This window comes from Schistocerca piceifrons, chromosome 6 (genome assembly GCF_021461385.2).
Source record: "Schistocerca piceifrons isolate TAMUIC-IGC-003096 chromosome 6, iqSchPice1.1, whole genome shotgun sequence".
NCBI lineage: Eukaryota > Metazoa > Arthropoda > Insecta > Orthoptera > Acrididae > Schistocerca > Schistocerca piceifrons.
Genome location: NC_060143.1, coordinates 87,224,746 through 87,236,473, shown reverse-complemented (window position 1 = coordinate 87,236,473; position 11,728 = coordinate 87,224,746). Strand labels below are relative to the sequence as shown.

The window sequence follows — 11,728 nt, the reverse complement described above, 5'->3', positions numbered from 1 at the left end:
TTGCTGTCCACCCTGTCCGCCATGTTATTTATGTATATAGAGTAAAACTCTTAAAGCGTCTCTGTGTAGGCTTATCAATTCAATTCAAACAAAAAAGCGTAGAAAATGTTCAACATTATAATTATTTTAATGAAATTACAAACGACGATGTTCCGAAAGTAAAATTTTGAAGACAGTTTCTAGCGAAATATATGAGCCCAATTGTGCACTGCAGATTTCATATTTCCTGCATGAAATGTTGAAAGAAATTGTCTCTGTCTCTGTTTGTGGACACGCACGTCTGCTACGTCCGCATTGTTCACAGTTTGACAACAGCTTTCCCGAAGTTCTCACCTCGCAGCATACCGATGAAGGCTCTGGGAGTGTTTTCAAAGCCTTTGGTCACAGTCTCCCTGTACTTGATTTTACCCTCTCTGACCCATTTCGTCAGCTGGCTGATGCCCTCTTCCCAGCGGTCGTGATACCGTGCAACCGCGCAACCCTCCAGTCGGAGCTGCTGCGCAAGAAATGTGAAGGGCAGGTTGACCAACTTCTGTTGCTCGAGGTCGTTGTACTGAGAGATGGCGCCAATCACGACGATGCGGCCGCGGTACCGCATGTTGCTCATGACTGCAGTGCTTATGTCGCCTCCCACGTTGTCGAAGTACAGGTCGACACCATCTGGGGCAGCCTGCTTCAGGGCGGTGGACACGTCTGTCTTCTTGTAGTTAAAAGCGTGATGGAAGCCCAGGTCCTCCTTCAGCCATTTCACCTGAAAATAAGAGACATTCGTCATGGGTGTACAAGATGCTGGATCGACTTATTTGCCTAGTTATCTACAAAGCACAGTCCTATACTATAAAACAAGAAGAATTAATTCTGTCTATTTTGAGAAAACAAACTAGAACACCAGGAAGAGTTCCATGACGCGGTAGCTTATTCTCTGTCCCACTCACGCAGCGGAAAATTCCACTGCTCCACAACGTCACCATAATTCACTGAGGTGACAAAAACCGTGAGATACCGATATGGGTATACAGGGTGTTACAAAAAGGTACGGCCAAACTTTCATGAAACACTCCTCACACACAAAGAAAGAAAATATGTTATGTGGACATGTGTCCGGAAATGCTTGCTTTCCATGGTAGAGCTCATTTTATTAGTTCTCTACAAATCACATTAATCATGGAATGGAAACACACAGCAACAGAACGCACCAGCGTGACTTCAAACACCTTGTTACAGGAAATGTTCAAAATGTCCTCCGTTAGCGAGGATACATACATCCACCCTTCGTCGCACGGAATCCCTGATGCGCTGATACAGCCCTGGAGAATGGCGCATTGTATCACAGCCGTCCACAATACGAGCACGAAGTGTCTCTACATTTGGTACTGGGGTTGCGTAGAAAAGAGCTTTCAAATGCCCCCATAAATGAGAGTCAAGAACGTTGAGGTCAGGAGAGCGTGGAGGCCATGGAATTGGTCCGCCTCTACCAATCCATCGGTCACCGAATCTGCTGTTGAGAAGCGTACGAACACTTCGACTGAAATGTGCAGGAGCTCCATCGTGCATGAACCACATGTTGTGTCGTACTTGTAAAGGCACATGTTCTAGCAGCACAGGTAGTGTATCCCGTATGAAATCATGATAACGTGCTCCACTGAGCGTAGGTGGAAGAACATGGGGCCCAATAAAGACATCACCAACAATACCTGCCCAAACGTTCACAGAAAATCTGTGTTGATGACGTGATTGCACAATTGCGTGCGGATTCTCGTCAGCCCACACATACTGATTGTGAAAATTTACAATTTGATCACGTTGGAAAGAAGCCTCATCCGTAAAGAGAACATTTGCACTGAAATGAGGAATGACACATTGTTGGATGAACCATTCGCAGAAGTGTACCCGTGGAGGCCAATCAGCTGCTGATAGTGCCTTCACACGCTGTACATGGTATGGAAACAACTGGTTCTCCCGTAGCACTCTCCATACAGTGACGTGGTCAACGTTACCTTGTACAGCAGCAACTTCTCTGACGCTGACATTAGGGTTATCGTCAACTGCACGAAGAATTGCCTCGTCCATTGCATGTGTCCTCGTCGTTCTAGGTCTTCCCCAGTCGCGAGTCATAGACTGGAATGTTCCCTGCACCCTAAGACGCCGACCAATTGCTTCGAACGTCTTCCTGTCGAGACACCTTCGTTCTGGAAATCTGTCTCGATACAAACGTACGGCGCCACGGCTATTGCCCCGTGCTAATCCATACATCAAATGGGCATCTGCCAACTCCGCATTTGTAAACATTGCACTGACTGCAAAACCACGTTCGTGATGAACACTAAGCTGTTAATGCTACGGACTGATGTGTTTGATGCTAGTAGTGTAGAGCAATGAGTCGCATGTCAACACAAGCACCGAAGTCAACATTACCTTCCTTCAATTGGGCAAACTGGCGGTGAATCGAGGAAGTACAGTACATACTGACGAAACTAAAATGAGCTCTAACATGGAAATTAAGCGTTTCCGGACACATGTCCACATCACATCTTTTGTTTATTTGTGTGTGAGGAATGTTTCCTGAAAGTTTGGCCATACCTTTTTGTAACAACCTGTATGCAGATGGATATAGAAGAGTAATCCCAAAATTAAGGTATCCTATTTTTTTTATAAGTACATAGGCCTGTTTATTTCTACAATGGTGTACATCAGTTTACAGTTTAAACATTTAGCTATTTCTCGACATAATCACCATTTCTGTCGATGCATTTTTGTAGACGCTGTTGCAGTTTTTGTATGCTCATGTCATACCAGGTCGCCGCCATGCTGTTCAGATAGTTATGAACCTCTTCTTTCACCTCGGCGTCGGAGCTGAATCGGTTTCCGGCCAAATGTTCTTTTAATCTAGTGAACAGGTGATAGTTACTGGGCGCCAAGTCAGGACTATAGGGTGGTTGGGTGACTATGTTCCGCTGAAACTGTTGCAGGAGAGCAAGCGTTTGCCGAGCGATGTGGGGGCGAGCGTTGTTATGGAGAATGTGGATACCCCTGCTTAACATTCCTCTTCTCTGGTTCAGAATTGCCCGTTTGAGTTTTTTCAGACTCTCACAGTATCTGTAAGCGTTAATTGTGGTCCCAGCGACACTAAGTTTGTGATCCCTTGGTGCCTCAGAACATGTCCTACCAACCGATCCCTTCTTCTAGTCAAGTTGTGCCACAAACTCCTCTTCTTCCCAGTTCTATTCAATACCTCCACATCAGCTGTATGATCTACCCCTCTAATCTTCAGCATTCTTCTGTAGCACCACATTTCGAAAGCTTCTATTCTCTTCTTGTCCAAACTATTATTGTTCATGTTTCACATCCGTACATGGCTACACTCCATACAAATGCTTTCAGAAACGACTTCTTGACATTTAAATCTATACTCGATGTTAACAAATTTCTTTTCTTTAGAAACGCTTTCCTTGCCATTGCGAGTCTACATTTTATATCCTCTCTACTTCGACCATCATCAGTTATTTTGCTCCCCAAATAGCAAAACTCCTTTACTACTTTAAGTGTGTCATTTCCTAATCTAATTCCCTCAGCATCACCTGACTTAATTCGACTACATTCCATTATCCTCGTTTTGCTTTTGTTGGTGTTCATCTTATATCCTCCTTTCAAGACACTGTCCATTACGTTCAACTGCTCTTCCAAGTCCTTTGCTGTCTCTGACAGAATTACAATGTCATCGGCGAACCTCAAAGTTTTTATTTCTTCTCCATGGATTTTAATACGTACTCCGAATTTTTCTTTGGTTTCCTTTACTGCTTGCTCAACATACAAATTGAATAACATCGGGGAGACGCTACAACCGTGTCTCACTCCCTTCCCAACCGCTGCTTCCCTTTTATGCCCTTCGACTCTTATAACTGCCATCTGGTTTCAGCACAAATTTTAAATAGCTATTCGCTCCCTTTATTTTACCCCTGCCACCTTTAGAATTTGAAAGAGTGTGTCCCAGAATTGGCGTAATCTCTCGAAAAACACGTCCAGACTGGTTGGCTCACTGGACCTCGTCGTAAATCCATTAGGAACATTCCATTTTGGGCCAGATCGTCTCCCTGTGTCTCCCAAGCGCAACTTTAAAGCTCTCCGCTATCCAGACAGTTACGAACGGTACCTCTGTTTCAGGATGGGGAATATTATCCTGGCTACTCAACACCTGTATCTATACACAATTGAAGAGCTAAGTAACACATACCTTGGCGTCAGATCCGGCGAATCCGATGACAGTACAGCCCTTGATGCGCGCTATCTGGCCCACTACGCTGCCGACAGCCCCGGCAGCGCCAGTGACTGCGACCACCTCTCCTGGCTTGGGTTTGCAGATGTCCAGCAGCGGGAAGTAGGCGCTGTTGCCTGGCATACCTAGGACTCCCAGGGACAGCGACAGAGGCAGGTCCCCCAGGTGTGGCACCAACCTGGGCGGCGATACGTACAGGGGGGGCTCTGGCCTGCCGGAGCCCACATCGGCCACCGTGCGGTCACGCCACCCCCAGTACGCCACGACGTGCCGCCCCACTGGAAAGCCAGGAGCACGGCTCTCCACGATCCGCGCCACCTGTGGGTAGGCCTCTGCATTACACCATCACACTGCTGCGCTAACACAAGACAGTTGTACAAGTAACAAGGTGCTTCGATCTTCCTGGAAATACGTCAGTAAATCTCTCCATGATACTCAGCACCGTTGCTGCAACATCTGGCAGTGTAATACTGTTAGCATTTACAAACACTCTTGTTCTCGATAAATGAACCTGTGTCAAAATATGCCACAGTAAGGCCTACAATTCTAGATAGTTCATCACAAATAAGAGAAATCTCATCTACAGAGACTGCCTCATTGTGAAATCCCCTCCCACTTACAACACTACCACACAGTAGCAGTAATATACAGTTGAATCACCCCCAAATACTTGAAACATCCCCTTAGAAAAATTTATGAATTACTGTGCTGGTAAACCTCTTATGTTATTTGATTTTCCAACAGATGAGCAGAACTGAACGTACTCAGACATTTCTCTCTCTACTTATTCTGATCAACACTAAACTGACACATAATATTTTTAGCACAACGCAATCTGACTTTCAGTAATCCCTACAAAAGAATGGACCTGACTAACAGTAACCTATACCTTTCATGAATCACTTACCTCACAAAAATCTTCGTTACTCGAACTACTGCAATACAGCGAGCGCCAATACTGCCAGCTAAATAAAAGATACTAACTACTGAAGGCACTGACTACTGATAGCCATAGTTAGCAAATGAAAGATTTTGATAGAGGACAAACAATGTACAATGTATTTACCTTAAGAGTGTTCAAAAATCAATATATATATATATATATATATATATATATATAGATATATATATATTTATCAGTTCATGAGATCCAGTCTCTGATGGAGCAGATCATCCGCTCTCAAAATTCCGCCATCTCTCCCCCAACTGCTGGCAGCTCATCTGCAACTGCGCAATGCTACGCGCTGCTCACATACAACTGCCCAATACTACAATGGCAAATATTCCAACAATGCAAACCAGCCACAGACTGCACACAGCACATTCAGTGATTTTCATACAAAGCGCTACGTGGCGTTACCAACATAAAAACCTAAACAGCCTATTTACATACTCACTACCTCCACATGTCCGGATGCTATACTAATGCATCCCAACAATTCTTCCTGTCTCACTGCTACAGCTGATGACAAAATACTACGTCTTAGTATCCCATCAGTCCAAAAAGTTTCAAGACTGGATTCAGAAAAAAATAGAAAAAAGTTAAGATGGTTGTTTTTGTGCCTCAGTTGACATTATAGCCTCCCAAAGAACGGTCATAGAACCATGTGAAATGGTGAGAAAAGTACTTCTTTGGGATGTTGCTCACCTCGCTCGACGCATTGGCTTGAATGTCGGTTACATCATCAAAGCATTGAACCTTGATGTGAGTATATGCACTTTGTCGTTTTGTGATAGATCACCTGTGATGAATTTTTCCAGAAAATGACTGTCCGGGTTTTGCATTTCAGTCATGTCACAGTTGGTGCCACGCATTGTTGTTCTTCTCAAAGAATCTAGGTGTGGCTTAGACTCTGTATATACTCTTATCTTCTTCAAAACATTGATGAGAACGTCAGGAAACACTTCATTTGGAGCTGTTGCACCACTGCAATTTCTAGCACAATAACATTGGAAACAGGACGTTTGCGCGACCACTACTAAAAGGGGAAAGGGAAAGCAAGTAGGCTTCAAAAATTAGATTTTCAGATTTTAGCATATTTGAAATGCCTGGTCTTTCCTGCACGAAACAGTTTTTGTTTTATACAAATAGGACAATTTTTTCGTGAGATATGATGGTTTTCCCGATTCTCTGTGCAATCTGGCATTCAGATGCCATGCCTTCCTTTTTGCGCCATGCAAAGATAATGCACAGCATTAAATTAAATTAAATTAAATCAAACCCATATTTATAGACCTTTGTAAAGATACCTTGTTGAAGAAATGTCTTCATGGGAAAACCCAAAATTTAAATAAATGTGTGAATTCTGTCATTTGGAACCGGTTACCGAAAACTGTATTTGTTCAGCTTACAACCCTCAAATTTGGTGTTTATAATGCTATTTTATGCTTCAGTGATGGTTTAATTAGAAAACTGGATGTATTGGAAGTATTGGGCATAAAATATAGTGGAAATACTGCGTGATCCTTGTTGCAAGTAGATAAAGAGAGAATCCGCAAAGCAGATATTGCTAATTTAGAATGCACAAAAGAAGCCAGACAGAAAAGAAGAGGGACCAAGAGAAGAAAAGAAGATCAGTATGATTCAGATGATGCTCATCATGTTGGAAAAAAATATTAGTGGTAAGTAATTCTCATCAATGACTATACTAGAATTGCAATATTAAACATTAAATGGATTTTTCTCAAAACTACATTTTTTTTACTTTCAGGTACCATTATTTGATAAACTAATGGGACTAGAAACATGAAATTTGGTCAATTTGTACTGCAGATGGTAATAAGTTATGACAAGTAAAGTGAGAGCCACGAAACAATCAGAAACTGTTTTATAATAATTAATGAACAAAAATAGTTAAATTTTACTACTGAAAGAATAAAAAAATGTTTTTTTCAAGACCATGAGGTATTATGTTCATTTTACTTGTATATCGAGGCATGTATGTTATTTATATGCAGTAAGAATTTCATTGTTTTATCACTTATAGTTCTTTTGAAAAGTGTACCTAATCAATGGGTATAATAGCATCGGCAGAATAGGGATAAAAATTGCCTTCCATCTCCCCTTAACATTGCTTGCACACAGCTGACTGGTCCAGTGCACATCTGTTGTTTACAGTTGTTAGTTGGATTTGCGGCCGTAATTACTGCGCTGATATCACTCGTACACCAACAACAAAACCAGGTTCGGAAGTTTTTGGACTAATAGTGTACACACTTTTCAGATTCCCACTGCACTACACTCTTATCCAGGTGCAAGACGGAGCTGACCCCATCGAAGCAGCAGAGTGATGTCCTGGAGGAGCACTTTGGGGATCGCATTCTGGCTCTGGGGTACCCACAGGCTACTGGCATGGTCCTCAATTGGTCGCCATATTATACGGGTATGAAAACATGCGACTCGTTTTTGTATATTAAAGACAAGACGTACAGCAATAACCCCAAAGCCATATCTGAGCTTAAAAAAGCCATTCCGGAGGTCATCGACAACATCGATGTTACGAAGCTTCAGCGGATCTTGCAGAATTTCGTTATTCGTCTGCGCCACATCACCGCCAATGATGGTAGGCAGAGCGAACATGTCATAACCTAAATTCGAATGTCTGTAGTGACGTTTATAATAATAAAGTGTGTGCACGCCGTTGTTTGTAACTAATTTATGTTTTTTTTCATGTAGTTAAATAATTGTCACCCTGAATGTTAAAAAATCAACCCAGCATACAGCAGTGTCTAATTTTGAAGTTAAGAGAGAGAGAGAGAGAGAGAGAGAGAGAGAGAGAGAGAGAGAGAGAGAGAGAGAGGGAGAGAGAGAGAGATAAATAAGATGTTTTGTATGTGTTGTTGTTGTTGGTATTTTTCTTGTCATTACGTGCATTTGAGTTTTCCCAGTTCGACGATGACGGCACAGCAAGTGACATGGGATCACAAACTGTATCGACACTGTCAGCTGCAGCGTTACTTGCTTCATTCATGTCAGATGGTCTCAACTGAAATCGGAAGGACTGGTATGGCTACCATCATGCTGTTATGACAGCTGTCACAGGAACTAGGTCGTCCGAATAGAGAACACAAATATCGGACCCGAAACTGGATGTTATCCAAAAACAAAATATGGGCACTGAATACACTGATCACGAAGAAAATTCATTCGTTATCGTGCACGAAATTTTGAGCAATCTTGCTTCGTGCAAAATTAGGAAAACAAAGCTTCATTTATTAATTATATCTTTAAGTACAATGTGATATAAACATTTGGCATTTAAAATTTTATGTCGCTATAATAAGAGCTGATGGCAAGTCGGAGCTGTTGTGGCTCTAGCCTACAGATATATCTCTCGTGACTTCAATTTTCTAACCTGTAAGAGCACTTATTTTTTATCGTGTCGGCACCAAAATTTGAACCAGTTAGCAGTAGTATATGATATATTTGATCCAATTTTTGAACTAAGTGGTTGGATAACGACAAGTGTCTTAGTTATTAACTATCTAATCAATTGTTTATCTACACTGAAATTATCAAACACACACCCACACACACACACACACACACACACACAGACACACAAACACACACACACACACGCACACACACACACACACACACACACACACACACACACACACTCACACACTCAACAGAAAACATTAATCTGACACACATTATGTGTTCACAACGGCAAAACACATCATAGAACTGCCTACAAATTTATAGATATTGGTAGGGAGTATAATGCTCTTGTTAACGTACATTCTGATAGTTACTGCCGCCATTGCTGGGACGTACCATACTATGTGAAAAGCTCACATTATTATGCATTAGCTGTGAACGAAGTGACAATAAATCAAATGTTTATCTAAATCTCAAATTATCTCACTTGTTGTTTGATAATTTGCTGATTATCATAAAAACTCGGGGAGTGATACGACAATTTCTGAGAGTGTAATCAGCTGTACATACACGGTTAAGCCAAAACTTTATGACCACTCTCAGCCCGACGCTGCATGCTGCCTGGTGGCATTGAGGACACGTGACGCGGTAACAAAAGTATATGGGGTGCAAATAAGGAAATCCATTGAGATAAACTACTTTGACAAAGGGCAGTTTATTATTAAGCAGAGCCTGTGAACTAATACCCGAAAACGGCGAAGTTGGTCGAATTTGACGTGCTAGCTTCGTGAGAAGCTACGGAAAGAGGTAGGAGGATAGTGAAACTACCTCTAGGAGCTAAATGGTTCGACGTCCACGTCTCTTCACAGAACGCGGGGTTCGGAGGCATGTTTGCGCTGTAGGATACATGATGACGTGTGACATCTCTTTGAAAGAGCACACAGCTGGTGAATCCGCAAGTGTTTCGAAGCATACCGTTCATCGTACACTGTACAACAAGGAGCTTCACAGCAGACCCCCCCCCCCCCCCCCCCCGTGTTCATATGTTGACCCTACGACATAGTCAATTGCGATTGCAGTGGGCATGGGACTATCGGGATTCGGCCGTCACGCGTCGGCTCTTCGGGTAAATTACATCTTTGCTACACTAGGTCGATGGTCGTCTTCATAAACGCCGTCATCGAGGTGACCGGCAGCTCAAAACGTGCAGCGCTCCACGGACGCAGGTTGGTGGGAGCATTATTATGCATGGGTGACATTCTCCTGCTCTCACATAGGGCCTGCGGTAGTAATCGGAGGCAAGCTGACGGCTGCAGACCACCTGCATAGCCTACAACCGTGCTCCTGTTGCTTGCGTAGCATTATAGTGAACTGACGTTGATGTCTCGACGACCAAATTCGCCTGATGTAAGTGTTATGGAACTCAGCTGGGTGTCTATCAGGCGCCGCCAATGCAAATGAGAGGCCCGTTATTTATGCGAATTAGATGACCTGTGCGTAGACATCTAATGCCACATATCTTCACAAATCCAACAAGAAACAGCGGCATCCCCGATACACAGAATCAGTGATGTAATTTGTTTTAAAACTGACCAAAAAAACTGTTAAGCAGGTGGCCATAATATTTTGGTTCATCAGTGCATAGTTGTGAAAGAAAAACAGACCGCTTCAAATTGTGTCCAAAACAGTTCTCAATAAATCAATCTCTCACGCGTTTCTTGTTAACTCAGTCCAAACACAGATTGAAATTATTTCGAAATTCAATCGCCATGTAGCAGGTAAATAAATAAATGTCGTGTGACAAGGGCCTCCCGTCGGGCAAACCGTTCGCCGGGTGCAAGTCTTTCGATTTGACGCGACTTCGGCAACTTGCGCGTCGATGAAGATGAAATGATGGTGATTAGGACAACACAACACCCAGTCCCTGAGCGGCGAAAATCTCCGACCAATCCGGGAATCGAACCTGGGCCCTTAGAATTGACATTCTGTCGCGCTGACCACTCAGCTACCGGAGGCGGACACGTAGCAGGTGAACAACTGTTATCAGTGGTTTCGGAAGGCTAATGGCGTCAGAAAGATAAAATAACATTTAACTCATAATGACGTGTCAAAAAATGACATCGCTGGAGGGCGACGAGCGAAAGTTTGCGTTTTCCTCACGAAACGTCGGTGACGTCACTGGAATGATGCCACTGGCGTTGCATGTGAGTGCCCACCTCGAGGCTCAGGGTAACCGTCTGGATCAGATTATAAACGACGGGAAATGAGAGGTACTTTACCTGAGCGCCGTAAAAGGTGTCGCCCACGTTGTGCATAGCCGTGTGAGACTTCTGGAAGGGGTCGACACTAAAGTAGACAGCCTCGGCCAAGATCTGTCCGTCCTTGACGGGCGGCAGGTCCTCCTCCTCGATGCGGAAGTCCTCGGTTCGAGGCTGCCCTTCGAAGTGTCGAACGAGTACGATTTTGCGTGCCTTCACCATGGTTGCTGCTGCTGTTCTGCAGACGTGTGAGTAACCTGGGCTTTTAATACGATCACCGAGGCCTTATCTCTGTGGTTTACGTCAACATTATATTTAACTTCGCTGGAACCTTACCGCGCTGTTATCGGTGTATCTTTGGTTTACGCTAGCGTGATTGACCTGCGGTACGTCGGACAAAGTAGTACTGATTACGTGTGGTATAGAGGTAAAGCGTCGTATGCCGTCGTAACAGTAAGGTATGTTGTGCAACTCTGGACCCTTACCTAGCTGTTATCAGGATATCTGTAGATCTCCGGTTCATTGTAGCAGAGTAGTAATATTTACCTCCGGTATGTTGTGAAATGTACTGAAAGACAAGTTCTTATTAAGAGCAGATATTCATACTCAAGCTATGCTGCTGACTAATCAATGTTTGCAGAAGGAGAACATCATATTTACACTCCATATTTTCAATTGATTTATCTTACTTTTGGTGTTAATTTTTGACCTCTCTCGAACTTCCTTTCCTGTTAGGATCTCCGTCGCAAGGAGTAAGGTCAGCACCAAAAGTGCAAGAACCAACGCAGAACAAGATTTAACAGTTCAAAA

The 11,728-nt window shown here is 43.2% G+C and overlaps 1 protein-coding gene across 1 annotated transcript; it reads right to left on the bottom strand.

Annotated features, from left to right (window-relative positions):
- Positions 1 to 298: 298 nt before the first annotated feature.
- LOC124803157 (prostaglandin reductase 1-like) lies at positions 299 to 11,140 on the bottom strand. Its single transcript, XM_047264337.1, has 3 exons — positions 10,940 to 11,140; positions 4,232 to 4,591; positions 299 to 751 (listed from the first exon to the last, which is right to left on the bottom strand). The coding sequence occupies exons 1-3, from the start codon at positions 11,138 to 11,140 to the stop codon at positions 299 to 301; spliced, it is 1,014 nt and encodes a 337-aa protein (XP_047120293.1).
- Between the last annotated feature and the right edge of the window lie 588 nt (positions 11,141 to 11,728).